This window comes from Sander vitreus, chromosome 8 (genome assembly GCF_031162955.1).
Source record: "Sander vitreus isolate 19-12246 chromosome 8, sanVit1, whole genome shotgun sequence".
In the NCBI taxonomy this organism is placed as follows: Eukaryota; Metazoa; Chordata; class Actinopteri; order Perciformes; family Percidae; genus Sander; species Sander vitreus.
Window position 1 is genome coordinate 5,600,579 of NC_135862.1, and position 22,611 is coordinate 5,623,189.

The 22,611-nt window shown below is 40.4% G+C and overlaps 1 protein-coding gene across 9 annotated transcripts in view; it reads right to left on the reverse strand.

Annotated features, from left to right (window-relative positions):
• LOC144521858 (suppressor of tumorigenicity 7 protein homolog) overlaps positions 1–22,611 on the reverse strand; it is a 66,061-nt gene that overhangs the window by 15,736 nt on the left and 27,714 nt on the right. For all 9 annotated transcript variants that reach the window (XM_078256488.1, XM_078256487.1, XM_078256491.1 and 6 more), the window contains 5 exons: positions 9,578–9,660; positions 7,255–7,414; positions 2,404–2,458; positions 1,543–1,658; positions 293–368 (listed from right to left, as the gene is read on the reverse strand). In XM_078256488.1, coding sequence (XP_078112614.1) covers positions 293–368; positions 1,543–1,658; positions 2,404–2,458; positions 7,255–7,414; positions 9,578–9,660 — 490 coding nt within the window. The remainder of the gene's footprint in view (positions 1–292; positions 369–1,542; positions 1,659–2,403; positions 2,459–7,254; positions 7,415–9,577; positions 9,661–22,611) is intronic.

A 22,611-nucleotide genomic window follows, 5' to 3' on the forward strand; every position in this document is an offset into this window, starting at 1 on the left:
CTGTTGAAATCGACCGGAATTCTCCTTTAAAGAAACAGTGTTCATTATCATTGTGGATTTATGGATAAAATCAAGGTTGTGAGATAGTTTTTTTTGCTGCAATTTTATAGTTTAAAATAAGGAGTTAACCCCACCAACAGGTCCCAACATAAATCTGAGGGGTCACCAAATAATTAAAAGGACAAGAAAGAAAAAAATATTTGCGTTTAATACAATTATGTTTATTTTGTCTGGCTTTTCTCTAAGTTTTTCTTTTGGGACACGAGGAAAATAAACAGGGACGTAAACTCACTCTTCGAGCTCCAGAGCTTCATGTGCTGCAGAGATGCGAGCCTGTGGGTTTCTCTCTCTCCATGCCTTCTGCATAACTGCCACCAAACAAACACACACAAAGAATCATATTTAAGATGTCAGAGGGGTCATATCATCTATCAGCCCCACCCCCACATGCTCTATATAAATGTGTGTGCGCACGCTCAGCTGAGAGGTTGTGTCCTGCCGAGTGGAGAGAGGAGAGTGTTCTTCAGAGATAATTGATGACAAAACAAAGTAAGAATTGCAATGATTGCACAGACAAGGACATGCTCATTTGACGGGCTACTTTGGAAAACACCGGTTGCAGCGACTTGACGACTGTGGATAAGTCCACTGAAAGGGCCGCAGTTTCTATATAAACGCCACACAGACGTTTATCGGTTTAATGAATTAATAAATGAATTATCTTTATTTACTTTGCCCTTTTCATAGCAATTTATTAATCCATGATTTAGTAGATTCACATTTTGTTATTTTCGACATATATTTGGCATAGGTTTATGTTGTAAATAATTTAATTTAAAACCAATACGCTATATAAGACATGGGATTAAAATCGTGTTCCCCGGGCGCCCTGATAGCTCAGTTGGTAGAGCGGGCGCCCATATATGGAGGTTTACTCCTCGACGCAGCGGGGGCAGGTTCGACTCCTGCCTGTGGCCCTTTGCTGCATGTCATTCCCCCTCTCTCTCCCCTTTCATTTCTTCAGCTGTCCTGTCAATAAAAGGCCTAAAAATGCCCAAAAAATGATCTTAAAAAAAAATTTTCATGTTCCCTCTTAAATTAACCTTGTTTATTTTTGCTGAGTACGAGTGCATTCATGTTTCTAGTAAAACAATACATTAACCATCAAACCTTACAATCATACAAAATAACTAATAATAAATAAGGTCTAATTATTCTTATTTATAGAAATAGGCAGAAATAGGCATGGTTTTAAATATTAACAGCTATTTACATACTGGGCTAAAACATACAAGAAGCCTAGTTCTTACAATTCATGTAAAAAAAAAAAAAAATGCAATAATTAAGATCAGTGTAAATGATGGAAGAGCGACATTAGAATGTGCCAGAGGCTACCAAATTTGGCTTTTATGGCCAAAATGTTTTCTAAAAAGTAGCCGGCTAGGGGTGTCCATTGGCTACTTTTTCCCACTTTCTGGCTACTCCACATCATTGTGGAAAGCCCTGGATACATGTACTGTATATATGCATATGTTTGCTTACTGGCGTCAGCAGGCCGGAGGTGGTCTGAGTCACAAGTAAAGAAGGTCTGATGGTCTTGTGCCGACAGGTTCATATCATAGTATGTCAGCGGCTCTCGACCTGTTACCCACGTATATCTGAACACAAGCACAGAGACACGTTCATTATTACTGAGTGAGAGAAAGAGAAAATGAAAGACCTGAGCTAATGTACTTGCTCTGATGTTAGTAAGATGTTAGATGTTGTTCAAATGACTGTACACGAGTCATAGGTTGGGCTGACTTAATGAGTATTGCACTTCAGTGAGATTGGCCAAAGTTAATAGCTGGAGCTTAGGAAGGGAGAGCAAATGACTAGGAGGATAACTATAGCACGAGAAGTGGAAAGGTGGAGCATGACTCAACAGGAGGAGCAGGAGCAAGACACGTCAACGAGAGAATAAAGGAAGAATGACGAGAACAAATCAAAAGGGAGAAAAGGAAAGAGAAATCTGAGAGAGGGAGGATAGATGAGAAGAAGCACAAAGACAAAAAGGTCAAGTGAGGAGTTGATAAGGAATGAAAAGACGGGATGGTCAGAAGAGAAAATAAATGAAACATGAGGAAATAGAGGAGAAGGAGAATGAATTTACTTTAACTGAGGAGAAAACGCCAAACAGATGACAGAGTGTGAGATGAAAAAAAGAGTAAGAGAGGGAAAGGAAATAGTATATTAAGCACAGATAAGGAAACCAGAAAAGATGGCAGGATAGTGAACACAAAAAGAAACTTGATTGAAAACTGATTAGGAAAACAAACGAGAGACAAGACATAAAAATCTGAAAAAGGACAGACAAAGGAGGCCAGAGCTCCAGAGGGTTTTCAGATGCAGGTAGTCACTCACCGATTATATTCGGCTCCACGAAATAAATTCAGCGGATTTCTCCATACTTTACATTCTGCAAAAGGGAGACGGAGAAAGAGACAGAACAACACGGGTGATGAGTGTCAAGGGTAAAGTCGACACTGAGCCTCCTCGGCACATTTCAAAGGGCTCGACTGTGCATCCTGCCATCCACCCTGCAGCTGCCTGACTGGCAATCAACCTCTTTGAGAGCACAGCTGACAGGGAAAAGGCCTTTAAACTCCTCAGTGACCAAACATGCTTCTACACAATCTCTCACTGCTGTCAGAAAACAGTCACAAGCACGTGTTTTGGCTCACGGCACCGAACACATGAATGTAGGATACAGGATTTAACAACATGGGGTTTTGAAATGTTGCTATATACTTTTGGAGGTATGCGACATTTCCTAACAGACAGGGAAACGGTATAATGTGTTATGTGGCTCTGGAGGAGCGGAGGAAACCCCTGATGGTGTAATCTGGGTTGCCAGCTTTGACTTGGGGAACATTTACAGATAACTTGCGATACATACTAAGGGTGTAAAGACCGGAATGTTGGAGAATGTTGTTCCCCTACTGGGAAGGATGGATTTGAGGAAATACAGATGTGTTGTGGGAATTGCAGGATGCAGCATTTTTTACTTGGAACTTAAGGTCAGAATATCCTCTGCTAGATAGATTTTGATCTTTCTTTATTAATTTGTCTCTCGCAAGACCCCAAACTTTATGGAAGTGCAATACAAAATTGCTGAATTACCACTTTAATAGTGACTATTGGGGCTGCAACTAATGATAACTTTTGTATCTATTTATTAATTGTTTCATCTAGAAAACACACAAAGCGCACAAAAACAAAAGCTGGAGCTGCTCCATTAACAGTAAGAATAGATCAACTATTAATAAAATATTGGCATACTTTCTGATTCACAGCTCCATGAGACACATTCAAACAAAACAAACAAACCTATGAGCTCAGAGAGGCAGTCTCTAATTAAATGTCAGGATGGCTGTTTTGCATTTAAGTGTTAACAGCTGTCTATATTAGGGATGTGCAAAAAAAATCAATTTACATTCGTATCGCGATTCAAAATCGATTCATAGAATCCAAAAAATCGATTCATATTTTTATTTTTTATTGTATGTCTACTGCAATCACATGAGAAAAGTAACTACATTTACATACTGTGAATCGTTTTTTGAATCGAGAATTGTTTTTGAATCGAATCTTGAGCCTAAAAATCGATTTTTGAATCGTGACATTTTCTGAATCGTGCACCCCTAGTCTACATATGTAGCAGCAAAATCATTTTGATACAAATTATATACAAAAACAATACATAAGCGTGAAAGCCTCTCCTAAAACCACACATTAGAATCAATGCTTTCATTGCCTTCAGCGGGCCAGTGGGGTTTTGTTGCAGTACAGCTGAAAAATTGCTTTGACATTTTACAACGTTTTGGCTTTTAAGTTCTCCTTTCTGAAGTTAACACAGCAGAACCAAAGTGAAGGGCTCTGCATTACTGCAACAGTGACCTGCGAAGAGATGAGATCTAGAGTGGAGAAGCTAAAGTGAGCAGGGACTCCGAGCCAGCCCTATTTGTAGCACTTAAATATATAGATGGTGGTCATTATGACCACCAAAAGATTAAAGGCATCAATCTTTCTGTTTGTATTGTTTGTCTCATTTTTTATTGCGTTAAAAAAAACACCCTTTAAAAAAATGGGAACAAGATAAAATAGCAGCAACAAAAACATGTAGAGTAGAAAAGCCACTAAAAACACTTTCAGGAGAAATAGAGCTCAACAGTCCCGCCCCTCCTCTGAGAGACCGTGGGTTCCGGAAGTAAATTTTCCATTTATTTCTCCCATTGACGTCTACGTGACTCATAAGCATACAACGTATCATTTCGAGTAAAACAATGAACAGAAAATCCCCAAAAAGTCAAAGGTACAAGACTGTGAACATATCGTCATCTCAGAGCGAAGAAACTACTCATCCCATAAACCACCACGCACCACTGAACAAAGGAAGCTACGTTAGTTTAGCTAACAGCTAATTCGGCTAACCGCTAGCTGAGACAGCATGTAATAACTTTAAAAGACCCTCAAAATAAAACCTGAAAATAACCGTTAACATATATAACGGCTGTTACGTCAGCTGTAGACGGCTTTACCCAGTGTTTAGTTTGAGTTAACGTTATTTTAGACTGAATCAAGCTGTCAGCTAGCGGTTAGCCGAATTAGCTGTTAGCTAAACTAACGTTAGCTTCCCGGCAGAGGCTAACGTCAGAAGCGTGGAACAGATCGTGATTTGTGCAGTGTCGTAAATCCTCGTGACGGATCGTGCAGGCAGCACAGATCGGGTACTGACACCCCCCCCCACCAGCATGAGTTCCACCAATCAGAGGCATCACTGTGGGATTGTGGGATTGTTCAGGATTGTGGGTAATGAAGTACTTATCCAAGACATCGCGAATAAAAGACATTTATCTCAAAACAAGGGTAGCGCCCCATGATTTGTGGTGTCTATATGAGCATATACAATCACTGAGTCATGTCGTAGCTGGTTTTAAGTCTACCATCGACGGTTAAGATTTTATGGCTTATACTCCAATTTGTCAATGGAGAAACTGCATTGTATTTTTACTTCCGGAACCTGCTGTGGGCGGGACTGTTGAGCTCTATACTAAATACTAATTTTATACTAAATCCCCCCCCCCCAAAAAAAAATTAAGAAAGGTTTCACAAAGATTTCCGTCCAACACAGAACACACCTGAATTCATGCTATACTACATTCCTTCATTTCAAGTGCAGACCTATAACACATCAATCCAGTGCCTTCACCTAAACTGTCTCAGACGTCTGCTGTAACAAAGAATAAACAATACGCCCTGCAACTCTGATTTCAATGGGGGGGGGATTTACGCTCAGGAGATTATAAGCAAGAAAACTGAGGATTAGTACAGTCAAAATAATTAGACTGCCTTTCTTTTCCCAATCAAGGCTTGTTGATTTAATACAGGACACATAAGCCTATTTAATTCAAAGTTGTTTGGCTGAAAATAAAATCCGTCTGCGTCATGCCTCCACAAACCGTTCAACAACAGGAGCCTTTGGAGGAAACTTGCAGAGATTACAGTATACTGATTAGATGAGGTTATACATCATTAACATTTCAACTTTAACTTGCATTGCAACTTCAGCTTGCTGCTAATACAATTTTTTTCATTACATACCGTAATACAAATGCTGCTGTAAAAAAGCAGACTGAGACACTTAATGTATGCTGTATTATGGATGCATATGTAGGATAAATGTGTTCCTGTATTATTCACAGTGGAACCAAAGGAATTATGCAGCACTGAGAAATGTCTGTATTGAAATGAATGAATTTCCACGGGAGAGCAAATACACATATAACAGATTAACCACGATGAAAGCATCACTGATGTAGAACGAAAGCAAAGAAGCAGCAATGCAGAGCTCACCCTGAGTGACTGTGGAGGATATTGCCAGACAGACTTCAATTTCTAAGATCTCGTCTACTGTAGTTTAACAAGTTCAATGTTAGTCCCTCAACAGGCAGAGTATGGCCTACCTAGACTGTGCGGTAAATCTCTTCTCGCAAACACACTTAAATCAGAACAGAAGGCTTATCCTGTTTTGCTATGTCATTATATACTTGATTTTACTTGTCTTTATATTCCTTTTGTTGTAATGGGTGGAACAGGGATCAGGTTAGATACTACAAGTCATTAATGATCAAACAGGTAAAAAGGTATGCACTTTAAATATTCTACAGGCTGTATACTGTATACAATCTTACTAACATTGAATGTTTGGGAATGTATGCACTTACTATACAGCTAAAAAGCTGCAAACATGTTTGAGAATGTGTCTAAAAACAACAATCTGAAGCAGCCGGCAGAGTGATGTGTCATTTTACAAACAAAAGCTGGAGCTGCTCCATAAACAGTAAGAATAGATCAACTATTAATAAAATATTCAAACAAAACAAACAAACCTTCTATGAGCTCAGAGAGGCAGTCTCTAATTAAATGTCAGGATGGCAGTTTTGCATTTAAGTGTTAACAGCTGTCTATATATGTAGCAGCAAAATGATTTGGATATAAATTCTATAAAAAAAATTAAAAAAAACAATACATAAGTTAAAACAAGTGTGAAAGCCTCTCCTAAAACCACACATTAGAATCAATGCTTTCATTGCCTTCAGCGGGCCAGTGGGGTTTTGTTGCAGTACAGCTGAAAAATTGCTTTGACATTTGACAACGTTTTGGCTTTTAAGTTCTCCTTTCTGAAGTTAACACAGCAGAACCAAAGTGAAGGGCTCTGCATTACTGCAACAGTGACCTGCGAAGAGATGAGATCTAGAGTGGAGAAGCTAAAGTGAGCAGGGACTCCGAGCCAGCCCTATTGGTAGCACTTATAGATTATTTTTATTGAGTTAAAAAAAAAAAAACACACCCTTTAAAAAAATGGAACCAAGATAAAATAGCAGCAACAAAGACATGCTTCAAGGTACAAAACTCCCTCCACATTTTCTTCATCTCATAGAGGCATACTTTATAATCACCTGGTACCTGACTTGTTGATCAAATATGAGGCAAATTTGTGTGTAAATGAACATGTTTTTACTAAAGTGTACCCTGTTGTGAGTGATGGGAAATGTTCACTATGATGTCAAACAACAAAACAGAGCCGAAGTTCTAATACGCTTTGACAACACTGCTGTTAGAATCAGCTGCTGTCCTATTTTTGTACTGATGCTGCATACAGCACTATGCGCTGCTCTTCTGTCTGTAGTGGACATTCCTATCAGCTCTTACCAGAAACACTTTGTCGATTGGAATCGGCCTCTCCATTACTGGTGTTGGAGTTGCTGGGGGAGCTGCTGTCCACTCCGCCCAGCAGGGGGCGCAGGTGGCTCACAGACACCTGCTCTATGAAGGAGGTCCCATATTTCCTGAAATACCACCACTCAAATATCTGGAAGAGAGAGCGAGAATCTTTAATTGAACTGTTCATATGACTTTCATTCAATAAAGACCACATTGTTGGTTGTTTGAGTTGGGGCTGCTCGATTATGGAAAAACATCATTTTTGGTGTAACTTAAAAAAGCAGTGGAACAGTTAAAAAAATAATCACTAAAAACACCTTGAACTGTAAAATTTCCCTCCATACTTTCCCAGTTGAACTTTTTGAATTCCCCTTGAGAACACAAGACAAAATAGGAGTTAAGTTGCAAAACATAATGTTCAAAATAATCTTTTTTTCTTGTTTTGCTCTGGTGGAGCTGTTTAGTGGCAAACAGCAGAAGACTGTGACTATAAATATTAAGCGAGAATGTTGCTCAAAGAATATCGGAAAAGTAAGGTTTTGAAAATGTTCTGCTATAGGAACCATTCATGTTACGTTTTGATCACTGAATGTGTGAAATGCATCCAGAATACTGATGAGAGCAGTATTTTATTAAATGTAGTCTACAGACTGCCATCTGGCAAAGCTGTTATACTGCCAGCCTCTGCTTGAGGGAGGAAGTGATATTTGATGTGACTTATCTATAACTCTTCAGTGGAAAACTAACTAATTGAGACATAAAGATCCATTTCAAGTACAGAGAAAATGACCAGTATCACTCATACATATCATAAAACCAATTCCTTTCCATTTTTCTTAAATCATCTCACAGAGCATGTGCAAAGCTCGACACCTTTTCTAAGCAGCCTACGCATATTGGCAAATAGCCCGCAGGGAAGAGAGGGAGTTAATTAAGAGAGGAGCTATTTTAAAATACAGACCAACCACTGTTGCACAGTTGGCTGTCTCTGTGAGGAACTTGAAAGAGAGATACAAACTAGCATAAGTAGGAAAAGCCTTTCCAACAGTTTTATTATATTGCTTTCCTGCTTTGATGATATTTGTTACATCTTTATTTACTCTATCTGTTTTTGAATACTGACGTATACATAAACATTTTAACACTATTTTCCTTCCCTGGAGCAGAGGCGAAATGTGGCAGCTCAATATGCAGGTCAACAACTTGGAGCCACTAATACCCAGTTAGGTGCTGCAATCAAATCAGCTAAGTGTTTAATGCACAGAGATGGAGAGCTCTATTTATATCTTTAGCCACATCCCACACCAAAAAAAAAACAATATAAAATGTGTTCTCAGTACTTTGAAAAGCACTAAAAGCATTGAAAGTCAATGCTTTTAGTGTTGCATGGTGTGATACGTCAGAAGACAATGCCAGAGGCTGCCATTATTTTGCCAAGGACCAAATGAGTGTAGATTTCCTCTCTCATCAGCTCCTCGTGGCCTCTGAACCTGTGATTATAGTCCTAACAAATTACATCCAGGCTCATGAAGTCACCTAGAGAGCCACCGCTGAAAATTAATTTTAACATTATGAATGAGAATGTCAGGTAAGAGTGCAGTCATTAACCTTAAGGCTTACATTTAGCTGATGCACCAGAACAATGTGCAATGAGTATAACAACGCTTAAGCACTCAAGTTAATAGCCAAGAGTCACACCCACAGTATTTTAGTATTGTAAAGTGTAGAGTGCGGATCGAGCCGCAATTTTCTGTCTGAGCCCGGCCTGCGTCCGACAGAGCAGTAACCGAACCCGGCCCGAGCCCAACAGGCATTAAGATATTTATGTCCGAGCCCAGCCTGAGCCCGACACATCTCGTTTTTTTTCTCATACTAATGACACATATGTTTGTTTGTGTGGAAAGCCCGCTTTTATTAAGCAACTGTAGGAAGGCATTCGGAAATGTCAACAGATGAGTGCATCAGCGCATATGGGGCAACAAGTGCATGTTAACACAGGCGCACACTGTGTGCGCTGATGTGACCGAGCCCGACCCGAACATCATTCGAAATATCTGTCCGAACCTGGCCCGGCCCGTCAGGCCCGGGTCCCGATGGGTCCCGACGGGCTCGGTTCGGGTATCCATCCTCTAGTAGAGTAACATCGAAGAACACTTATTTTCAACAAGTCATACCTGTGCTTTGTGAGAAAACATCAATTTTTACTTCCTAATCAGTACAGATACCAAACTGATTATTAACATCATAATACATTTCAAAACTAGTATCAGTGCCAGTGTTATTATATAAAGACAAGAAAAGTGTTTCTTACCAATATGAGTCCTGATATGAGGGAGGAAGTGCCCGTCAGAGCCACGTAAAACTTGGGTGTCAGGGTGTTGAGAAACATGCTTACTGTAGAAGAGAAACAAAAAGAAGAAAAGACAGATGGGTTTGAGCTTACTATTAGATACTAGAAAGTCTCTTGTCTACCAAAAGGAGGATATGTCAGAAGATATATACACAGTGGGGAAAAAACCAGAGAGGAAATTGAGCTTGACTGGCCACTGAAATACATCTATTCACAAGCAATTTACAAAATTTTGCCCTGAAAATACACCATATGGTGTGGAATAAATGCCATCTAGATGGTGTCTAAATGGCTGCAAAGAGGCTGATGGAGTAGAAATAGTCAATTTACCAGCATTTGACTTACTGTGTAGCTGGTAGTAATTTTCTGAGCCTAGCTATTATCATCAGCTCAGCAAACAGCCTTGAACTCTGGCTACTGCAGCGAGCAAGAAGCTCCAGATTGACTGCTACTACTACTCTAAATCAGTACAAGTCTCCTCGTTGACTTTGAAATGTGATAGATGTCAGAATGTACTTTTAAAAATGCAGTGAAGTATTATAGGTTTAACGTAACAAAACAAAAACATTCCAAATGCCAAACCAGCTCTCATCGCCCTTCAATCCGTTGACATTTAAGCCAGGTTTCTATACAATTTATTCTCTAGTGCCAGTTAAATCAGATCCTGTGAACTGGAAAATTACAACTTCAGAGTCAATGATCCATATCAATCAACTCTGGCAGTATAGACCGATGCATGCTCCTCCTGAAACACCAGCCTCCACCATAGTAATGACACATTTTGGCCGAATGTCTAGTTTGTGTAGCAGATTATTTGGATACTGCCCTGCGTTTCTGTGGACTGCATTTAGAGTTAATGTCGCAAGTTAGTTTCCTGCCCTGAATGGAAATGCTGCGTGGCGTGTCCGTTTTTTTATTTCGGCTCCCACGTTAACAGGTTAGAGCTTGCACACTGCCTGCGTGACCACGCACGTCTCAGGCTCGAGCCACGCCAAAAACGCGTGCATGCTAGAAATAGGACCGACGCCTATTTTTCACGCGACACGCAAGCGTGTCGGAAGCGTTTTCAGGCAAAATAGAATACAAAAGGATGTATATATGTGTCATTTTGACACAAACACATTTAATAAATGCCATTTTGATGTTTGAAAGTCTCTAGGTTTTGACATAAATGCAGATATAAATTTCTTTTAAATTGTATTTCAATTGGATTCCGACAATAACATGGACTTTATTATCTCAGGAAAAGGAATTGAAAAGATAAATTTAATCTAAATATAAAAAGATATATATCGAAATATGTGCAAACAAAACACAAAAATATTGACAAAATAAAGTTGAAGAACACGCTATTATTTCATTTTATCAATGGGAAACATACATGTGCAGACAAGGCTAGCAGCAGCAGCGCCGCGTCAGACACATTTCTGGGGTGCAAAGACATACAAAACGCCACGCAGCCGCCACGCAACTGACAATCCACGCAGGCAGTGTGCAGGAGCCCTTAGCGCACCCCGTGGTCCATCCGCTTCACTCCCAGCCTCTAGTAGACTACTTTACCGGGAGGAGAGCAGATGGCAGCAAACAGCAGTTGGTGCAGCTGCAACTGGCCGGAGCTGCTGTCCGGCCGAGGCGGAGGCACCGCGACGTACGCTAATATTACTAGCTAGCTCCCGGCGAAGGAGGAGAGCGGACAGCAGCTCCGGTCTGGCCAATCAACTTACCCAACATACTGTTTTACTTCGGGCCAATGTCGAACCCTGGGTCATGTTAAGCTGGATGCCGGTAAGGAAGTGCATCCTTTGATAAACTGATAAGTTACAGAAATCTGAGTTCGAAGGAAAAAAGGCCGGCTTAAGTGACTAAGGGTGGACGCATATAAGTAATTAACTGTTGAGAGAGATTGGCAGCTCAGAGTAAATTTACAGTCCACCTGGCCGAAAGATTTATTCACGTTTTTACTCCTAAATAAGCTATTTAGATAATGATTAAACTGTCTAATTGCTTGAAAGGTTGACCTGTACATCCTGTGTGTAGCAAGTCTCTAGCACATAACTGACAGGAATGGCAGCCAAAAAGAAAGTGTATAATGTCTATCAATAATAAAGAGGGACATTCAACTGATCTTTGGTGGTCTGCCAAAATGCACCATCTTTTCAGCTATTGGCTACAGGTGGCCTTCCCCGTAGTCCACCTGTAGGCCTTCCCCTACATTTGGCTGAAAGTTTGGATCATTTTGAATCCATTTTTAACAAAACTATATACAGTATTTGTGTTCCGTTTTTAAATATTCCAGTAGGAACCAATGGGCTTGGAGCTGAGTGCCACAGAGAAGGAATTTAGAAAATATTGAGTGTGGACTAACGGATTCTCCTAGCTCTAGTAAATGAAGCTAGACTGATAATTAGACAGGATTAATTCCTGGGGAGTCACAACTGGGGTTAGGGAGGGTGGGACAAAGACCCCACTCAGATGAACCACAGCCTCTTGCCCACACAGAAACAGAAACACACACACACACACACACACACACACACACACACACACACACACACACACACAAACTTAAAGTGCAGCTGGACAGCTATTCATTGCTGTGAAGTGGACACTCTCGTCCTAGCAGAAAAGGGTCTTTCAGAATGGCCTGTGGCCAAGCAGGGCTAACAGCTGCTGTCAGCTTGCACTGATAAGAGGATACTGCTGTCTGGCTAGTAAAGGACTCTCTCAACTTCATTAAGGCAAAAAAATGTAGCCACAATTAACATACAGTCAATTCACATGAAACAATGTAGCAGCATGGCCCATAATCCAAAAGTCACAGATTTAATTTCCAAAACAATCAAAGCTTTAAAATCTGCATCAAATAGTTGTTCTTAGTGATGGAAGGATTAGACAATTAATCAAAGATTTCCTGCTTTTATATTATCTTAAATTGAATACCTTCAGGATTTGGACCTACAGTATGTGCAAAACACAAAAACAGCCGTTTGAAAATATTAACTTGGGCTCTGCAAACGTGATGGGCATTTTTCCCCATCTGGAGACATTTTACAGACTAAACAATTAAAACGATACAAATATCAGCTGATGAATTAAAACGTGTTAGTTGTGGCCCTATCTCATTTCCGTTAGTAGGGTTGCTTGATTGGAAAAGAAGATCCCGTCTTAACTGGATGTCCTGGAATCAAGTCCCACAGACAGAAATCATTCATCCTTCTTGTGTAATTTAATTACATAATCCTCGGGTAAAGTTATAACAAGGATTTCTCAATTTGGAGATCAACTGAGTCTCAAACTAAATTAAAGTCAAATGTAATCAAGCCTCCATGTCACACAATTAACTTTAGGAACGGAATGAGAAGTCAGATGCCAAAATGTGGATCAGAGAGACTGTCACGTCAGCAGAATGTTTTTACAGGATGTGTTAAGCGGGAAAAGGTAAATGGACACTAGGACAAAGTGATGTTCACTGTGTTGTGATGGTTTGTCTTGCACTTTACACTACATAGACGCAGAAGATAGAAGTGATTCTGCTGTACTTGTGCCATGTACTACATAGGTCACTGAGACATGTTTCTATCTCCTCTTTGTGTGCAGTGAATGAAGCAATCATCACTCAGTACGTTTACATGCACACCAATATTCCACTATTATTCCAAATATGACAATATTTGTCCCTAAGTCCCTTTGGGGTGGACTTTGGGCTTTTTCACTTTGTAAACCTATAATGTGCACAAAAATATATATAACGCAAAGGAAAGGGAAAAAGCCCAAAAGCATAATATGAGCACTTTAATATAAAAACACAGAAAAGCAACAAATCCCACATTTAAGAAGCTGGCATTTCTTTAAATCAAATTTGCAGCCAATTAATTAGCTGTAACTGGATATGACTACCTGACTAATCAACCAACTGTTTCAGCACTGGCCTTGCATAAGTCCAACCCCATTTGTTTATTGGGAGGAGACTCAAACAAACCTCAAGAACAGCCTTTTTCCATCTTCGTAACATTGCCAAAATTAGGAACATCCTGCCGCAAAACGATGCTGAAAAACTAGTCCATACATTCGTTACTTCCAGGCTGGACTACTGTAATTCCTTACTATCAGGTTGCTCAAATAAGTCCCTTAAGACTCTCCAGCTGATCCAGAATGCTGCAGCACGTGTCCTGACATGAACTAAGAAAAGAGATCATATTTCTCCTGTATTAACTTCTCTGCATTGGCTTCCTGTAAAATCCAGGATTGAATTTAAAATCCTTCTCCTGACCTACAAAGCTCTAAACGGTCAAGCACCTTCATATCTAGAAGAGCTCTTAGTACCTTATTGTCCCATTAGAGCACTGCGCTCCCAGAACTCAGAGCTACTTGTGGTTCCTAGAGTCTCTAAAAGCAGAATGGGAGCCAGAGCCTTCAGCTACCAGGCTCCTCTCCTGTGGAACCAGCTCCCAATTTCGGTTCGAGGGACAGACACCGTCACCACATTTAAGAATAAACTGAAAACCATCCTCTTTGATAAAGCTTATAGCTAGGGAGTGAGGAGTTGCAGCGTCCGCCTAACCCGGCCCACCTGCTTCTCTTCATAGTCGTCAGATTCATCTAAAATATAAATAATATTATAATAAAAGTAGCAGGCCAGTACAGCCCGATCCGGTTGGGGAGAGTTCTAGCCCGACCAGGCTCCTCTCTTTAGCCTGCCTCTCTTAGTTATGCTATTATAATTCTAGACTGCAGGGGAAGTTCCTTCCTTCCTTTGACACACTGAGCTGCTCTCTCATCTCTCTTTTCATTTGTTTCCTTTTGTGTGCATCCTTCCCCCAGAAATGCTTGTTACTAACCTAGCTCTGGGGAGTTCACTCCCCGGAGTCCTTATGTTTCTTCTTCGCCTAGAATATTGCCTTGGATTAGGGTGGCACCAAGATCTGGGTCTTGGGTGCAGCTGTCGCTGTGGACCTGCTACATCCTGCTACGCTCTGCGATTCCCTGCAATGTCTGGCTGCGTCCCGCTGCGTCCTGCCGCGTCCACCCATGCTCTGCTGTGCCACGCTACATCCCGTAACGCCCTGCTGTGCCCTGCTATGACATGAACTACTACGACTACCATTGTAGTCACTGTCCCATTATCTTTATTGTGACTATTACTGCCACTGTTCATCACACCCCCAACCGGCACCGTCAGACACCGCCTACCAAGAGTCTGGGTCTGTCCGAGGTTTCTTCCTAAAAGGGAGTTTTTCCTCGCCACTGTCGCAATAGCTACTGCTAATGTATGCTCTTGAGGGAATTACTGGAATTGTTGGGGCTTTGGAAATTATAGTGTGTGGTCTAGACCTACTCTATCTGTAAAGTGTCTCGAGATAACTCTTGTTATGATTTGATACTATTAATAAAATTGAATTGAATTGACTAGTTGTCATTCACAAAGGTTGATTGCTTGGCCAATATTCAAACTGGTGACCCTGTTTATGGCACAAGTTCACTTCTCTACCTTCTTGGCTGAAACCACTCCTATGAATTCATATTGGTAAGTAAGTAGGGCTGCTCGATTATGGAGAAAAAAAAAATAAAAATCATAATCACGATTATGCATGGCCAATGTTAAAATCACGGTTATTTAACACGATTCCTCATTGACTTTTGGAAAGATGTTACAATTATTGAACTTAAAAAAACTGTGAAAAAGTGAAAACACCTAAAACTGTGAAATTTCCCTTCATACTTTTCATTCAGAACGAAAGACAAGAGTTGCAAAACATAATAATCATATAATTAAAATAATCGTTTATTCTGTTTTTGTGATCATTAGGAGCCAAAATCGTAATTGCGATTAAAATTCCGGTTAATTGCACAGCCCTATAAGGAAGCAGCCAGAGAACACCAACAGTGGTTGGATAACGTGATGATTAGAAGGGACAAATTCTAACAGACAGACTGAGGACTAAATGGCAGCGGAGACAACAGGAGATGTGACCTTTACTGAAGTCAGCAGACTGCTGGCCTGACCGGAATGACAAAAACACACTGAGAGACACGTGAACACGCACACATTCAAAACATACAATCACTCTCATCAATGCACAGTCACACAAGCACACACATAGGTCTATGTCCTTCAACCACAAAAGAGAAAAAAAATGAAACGTCCATTTCATTATGTATTCATGAAAAACCCTTTAATGTGTAATAGCGCTTTAATGTTACTACCACCATATGTCTGAAAAGGCTGACGCATATTCTGCCCTACAAACAGCCTCTGGTAGGTCAAACTGACAGATCACTTAAAGTAACATTTATCTCCAAAAGAGTCCAAAATGTTGTTGGAACAAAAGTATTTAACAAAGAATATTAACTGCTGACCAATCGATTAGTTGTCAACTACTAATTAATCTGCAACTATTTTCATAATTGATTCATTGGAGTCTAGAACTTCTCTTATTTCCAGCTTTTTAAATGTCATTATTTTCTAGTTTCTTTACTCTTCTATAACAGTAAACTGAATATCTTTGGGTTATGGAAAAAAAACAAGACATTTAAGGATGCTATCTTGGGCTTTGGAAAACACGGATCGACATTTTTCACAATATTCTGTCATTTTATAGACCAAACAACTGTGAGGTGAGCGTGGCTGGTCGTCATAGCGACACCGCAGGAAACTGCCGTGACCTAACGCGACACACACACAGAACTTCGACACCCCCGTCTGTCGCTAGCAATGATGACGCAGTGATTAGTGACGATTCCCTCCGACCAATCAGTAGTCTGCAGGTTTTCACGTCACCTTTTGGTATCGCCTCAGCTCGCTTGGAACCTCGACGGAGGTGACACTAAAAAAAGTACCTGTTAGCAGGTACCAGGGACTTTTTTTTTTCATAATGGAAAAACCAAAAAAGGCGAGTAGAGGCGAGGCAAGTCGAGCAGGTACCATGTAATGGAAAAACGCCATTAGAATTAGGACATCCACATCAGATGGAACTGTGACCATTTTTATACGAAGAGGCCTACATTTTTTTGGGCAACTACGTATATATTGGACAAGTTAACACAAACGTTTTTTAATATTTGCAAATCCTTTGCGGTCACTGGCTGCCTGAAGTCTTCAACCCACAGACACCAGCAGACATGTTGATGGTGTAGCTCGCACAGGCCTGTACTGAAGTTTCACTTCTTGCTCATTTTTGGGGGCCATCCATTTTGGATGTGAACACCCTCAAACACTCTTAAACGTTCAATAGTGATCGTTAGAGACAATGAAAGCATAAAGCCAAAGCTACGCAGAATTGCCTTAAGAACATCAATGTTAATGTGTACGGTGGCCAAGTCCGAGTCAAGACCTCAATCCTGTAGCATTAGTGGCAGGATTTTAAGACTGCTCATCTCACCATGCTCATCAACAGCTGTACTACATCTGTTCAAACAAGTTACTGAATTCCTTTTGAATTCCTGCTTTGAAAACAGCGATGCAGTGGTTGTCATTAGCAAGTGTCACCAAAGGGCGCTGCTGTATTGTAAAACTGAGCAACGTTGCAAACTATGTATTTACTCACTTGTGAGATTTGAGTACTTGACAGTTTATGTTTTCATGTTTTGAGATTGCTAAGTGCATATGGCTTCTTAACAAGCTTTATTAGACGTTAAGATGGACAAATGAGCGTTGGATTAAAAGAAGCAATGCGTGAGTAACACTAGAAAACATGTTTGGGAGCTCCTGCAGGCCACCTGAATCCGAACCCGAGTTGTAAGTCAGTCCGACTCGGCCGCTTATCCCTGAAATGTTTGTTGGCAGGGCCGATTAGGGAGCATGGCTGGCCCTGACTGATGGGGCTGCTAGCAGAGACTGTCGGGGTCCAACTACCTCCGCTGACCTTTGAGCAAGGCGGAGTGTAACCAGCATCTGTCACAGCAGCAGTAGCTACATTTAGATTCTGCGTTGTTGGGTGTACTGCACATGTGTGTGTGGTTGTGTTTGTGAGAGGGTTAGTAAGATGCATGTATCTACAGTAAAGGTTTGTGTGTAAACAATGTAAAGCAGGCAGGCTTTAACGACCAGCTCCATGAACAACGGTGACACATCGATCACATTCACTGTCCAGTGCTACTCACAAACCTAGATGTAATTATAGGCTTTTTGGTTCACCAACAACAACAACAACAACAACAAAAGCCATCATTGCAAATGGAAAATGGACTGCACTTATATAGCTCTACCTCATCAGGCAAAGCGCTTTACAATTTTCCTAATTTGGATCGACGAGGGTTCATTTTCCGGATGTCCCTCACTTTCCTCTCTCTTTGTGTTTACTTTAAACTCCGGTCACATCGAGCACCATTAACCGGAACCTCTGAGCAACGTTACACGCTGGCTAGTTTTGAAGAAAATTTGGATCGTGCGACAAGGAAGGCCTGCTTTGTTCGTTCGGGGAATGATTGTAAAGATTTACAAAGAATATGTTTACGGCATTTACTCTCTAACTGGGACGTTTTGGGTTCAGCGGCGGGGATTTGCTACGGACAAAACACACGCGGCGATAGAGCTGGGCAATATATCGATATCGTGATATAAGACTAGATATCGTCTCAGATTTTGGATATCGTACTATCCTGGTTTTAAAGGCAGTAGAGTGATGTCACAACACACCAGACTGTTCTAACTGTTCTATTATTTGCCTTTACCCCACTTAGTCATTATATCAACATTACTGATGATTATTTATTAAAAAAAACCTCATTGTGTAAATATTTTGTGAAAGCACCAATAGTCAACACTACAATATCGTTGCGGTATCAATTTCGAGGTATTTGGTCAAAAATATCGTGATATTTGATTTTCTCCGTATCGCCCAGCCCTACGCGGCGATACACTGGTAAGAGTAAATTAGGTTTAACCATGTATCCAGCTAATTCATATAGCTCATGTTACTGTACTGTGTGAACAGCTCACTTCATTTAATATTGTATGTGGATTTTACTTTTACGGGGTGCAAATGTTCCACCAAAACAAGCTCCTTCCCGAGACTATTTTGCAGAGCCACGCTCACTGCGTCCGGAGCTTAGCGCCGCCCGAGACGATTGTGATTGCGTTAAAGAAGAGGTGACGGTTACACTCAATTTAGGAAGACTACATTTGATAGCTTTTTCATTTACAGCAGTAGAAAAGTGGAACTTCACATTAGAGATTGTGCAAGTCTCAGCAGTTTTAAAATCTCCTTAAAAGACTTGGCTGAAGGCGAATCAACTATGTGATCATTGATCTTTTTATAACATGGAAATTATATATTTTTGTATACTGGTTTATACGTTATGTAATGCTTGTTATATGTTGTTAAGTTTCTATCTGTTTTGATAGTATTGTCTATATTGTCCATTTAGGGACCAAACTGTGCATGGTCCCTGACAAATAAACTAATAAATACAATTTAAATAAATAAAGAAATGCAAACAACCCTAGAGAGTTGTTTTCTTCTTCTCCTATGCAGGAGTGTATGCTCCTGTTGCGAGACCTTCCTTCGCAGCGCTGTGGAGATAGGTCTGGCAAAGTGAGACTACAATTTCCCTATCATTTACCCAGTCACACACACATTGATACACCAATGGTGGCGGAGCCGCCATGCAAGGCGCTTGGCCTGCCATCAGGAGGAACTTGGGGTTCAGTGTGACGCTCAAGGACACTTCGAATCGACATGCAGACCGAACCGCCAACCTTGTGATTAAAAGAAGACACGCTCTACCTTCTGAGCCCCAGCCGCCCTTAGCTGTAACACCAGCGCTGCTCAATTTTAGGCTCCTCAAACTTATCTTGAACATGAGAAGGAAATACAGAGAGAAATAAAAAGAGAGAGTGTGTCATCCAAGGACAGAGAGAGATAACAGACTCAAACTCAAAATCTCTCATTAAAAAATTCTGGTAATCTATTTTTGGTGTCAGTAGAAATACTTCCAAATAATGGATGTAGAGCCCAACTGGTACTTTTTCCCTAATGTGCAGAAACAAGAGTTCAAAGAGAGATTGTGTATTTAGGTTTGCCTAAATTACAAGATGCACACTTGGAAGAGACTGACAGCATTAGATCTTACTTCAAAACTTTAATTTGATGTTGGACTCTTTTGCTAAGTATCTGAGCATTCAAGATCCAAGAGAACATTATCTAAATGAAGACTTGGCAGTCAAACACTTAAAAAGAGAGACATATAAACTGACTCCCAGGAGAAAATAGGTTGTGTTAAGTTGTCTGATGTACTGATTTTAAATATTACTTTGCATTTGACTCACAATATTATCCTGAATTAGTAAAAATGTTCCAAAATGTTTATCTTGTCCTCAGTGTGACCTTTGATGCTGCCAGAAAGTGCAGTAACTTTGTCTTTGCTAGCTACAAATTGAGAGGCAAGTCTTTTTGTTTATACTACTGATTTGTGCAGATTTAATTTTGCACCTAGAAAATAGCATAACTGTTCTCCAAGATGTGCTCTCTTCATTTATTTTCACGGTTTTGTTCTGATTCTTAAATGTCTGTTGTGCATTCTAAATTAAATGCAACAAACAGATTGCCTTGTGGAGCCCTGAGATTCTTTGGCATTATTATAATTTGTTCTTTTATGTCAATAAAGCAACTGAAAAAGATGTATTAGTTTTCTTTGCTTTGCTTGATGGCTGACGATAAGGCAGTTCCCTGGCTGTATATTTCTTTCAAACGACAACAACTCAAATGATGTGCGGGAGGCTGCAAAGGCTGACACAATCTGTCAAACAACCTCTGATTTTTTATTATTTTCCAAAACCATAGAGAATAAAAGTAAATGAAGAAAACAAACATATGGGACAACAGAAAATAAATACAAAGATTGAATGACGTTCCCTCTCCCAGGCTTAATCTAGCTCGGCTCAACAAGCCACTATGTAAACACAGATATCTGCTTCAGCTAGTGTATTCTTACACACACACACACACACACACACACACACACACAGATATACAACTAAGACGCAAACACACACAGCCAGCAGGCCTTCGGCCACTCGCTGAGCAAACCGTCCACTTCATGAATATCAATACAAAATGTACAGGGCCACCTGCTGTACTCAATACAAAGGCCATTAGCAAAGGAAAATATCAGAAACACAGCTACCATACAGTTCTGGCTACACAAAGTGTGTCATCAGCAAACCAAATGAAGCAAAATCCCATTACTTACCCTCCATTCCACTGAAACATCCACTAGAGCCACACACACATACGCCTTTTCTCCTTTTAAGTAAAAAATATCTTTGGCAAAAAAAAAACAGAGAAAGCAACCACAAATGAAGATTGTGTTTCTCCACTGGCTGTCCACATACATTCAGCATTCTAAGCAGCAGCTAGCTGTCTTTCATTGGGCACATTTATTAGTGTGCGTGCGTGCGTGTGTGTGTGTGTGTGTGTGTGTGTGTGTGTGTGTGTGTGTGTGTGTGTGTGTGTGTGTGTGTGTGTGTGTGTGTGTGGGTGTGTGTGTGTGTGGGTGGGTGGGGGGGGGGGCTGGTTGTTTGTTTGTTTTTTGATTGGCCGCTCTCTGTGAGTGACAGCAAGCCAACGCAATTGTAAACCAGCTTTCCCTCTAGTAACTCAACAGAGTAAATACAGGAGGGGGGGGGAGGGGGGGTCTGTAGATAGGAGTTGAATCCAGCCAATCAATAACATGGATTTTAATGAAGGGGAGAGGTAACCATGACAACCCCTAAATGACCCTACAGCAGAATGGATGAAGGAGCGTCCTGCAGATTTACAGATAGTCAAGGCTCAGTCCTTCAGTCCTGAGATTATTGTAATGGAAATAGTTTGTATTCATCTAGAAAGTGTTGTTAAGCGACAGATTTGAGGACACTTTTATTTTCTCCTAGCATCAGCCCGTTAACTTCCAGGTGGCCACTGATGAGCTTTAATGGAGTAAATGGGGGTTAGGTGCCTTGGTCTAGAGCTCCTTAGCAGCAGTTGTTAGGGGAGGGTGAAATATTATCATTTTCTTTCACCGGACACAGGATTTCCCTCTCGATCCAATGATTAGATCCAGCAACCTTCTGGTCACAAGGCCTTTTCTTTCTTTCTTCAGCTCGCTGAGTTACTAGAGAAGAAGGATGGAAGAGAGCCTGGGGAAATTAAATGGCTGACAAGGTTAGCTGCAGTTCTATGTTGGCATTTGAACATGATGATGACAAATGCAGTGATTTCCTTTACGGGTTGCCACTGAACTGATGCAATTATCACTGTGCTTCCTTGAAGATGCACAAAGAAGCTCAAGAATACTAAATAATAGTAAGTAGGGCTGCACAATATTTTGTATCATCATTGCGATATCAACTGGCGCAATTAACATATTGCGAAAGGCACTATCGGCAAAAAACTGCATTTTCAAATGTAACTGTCATTCTTTTTTTAGTGGTGCCTGTTATATTCAATTCAATGTTCAATTTGTTCAATAAAAGAATGTTGAAAATGATTTCCTTTCATTTGTTTTAAATTCAACAAGCAGTTTGTTGTATTTTAGCAGAATACTGAAAGCAGCAAAAATGCTGAACTAGAGGACACTTTAATAGGTATATAATAAGTAATATTGTTATCATGATATTCAACACCGTTATTGCATATTTTCCTCATATCTAGAAGCCCTAATAGTGAGGCTGGTCATTACTGGGCTTTCAAATGTGAGATTATCCCAACATGTGCCAGCGAAGAGTGTTAAATCCAGGTGTTTACACTTAGAACTGCACTAGAAATCAAACAGGCAGTCGTTCAGCTGCTAAAACAACAGCTGAACGGCGGTGCTTGGAGAGTGCAAACACCAACATGATGACAGATTGAAAAGAACAGTAAAGACTTGTCAAATTATGGCCTGCATAATATATTCATCCTTCTGTAGAAGACCTATAATTTGAATACAGTCACACAACTGAGAAATTAGACGTTTTCTTTGTTTCATCAGGGAGGAAGAGGTTTCCAAATCACAAGTTGTCCTTTTGTAGCAAC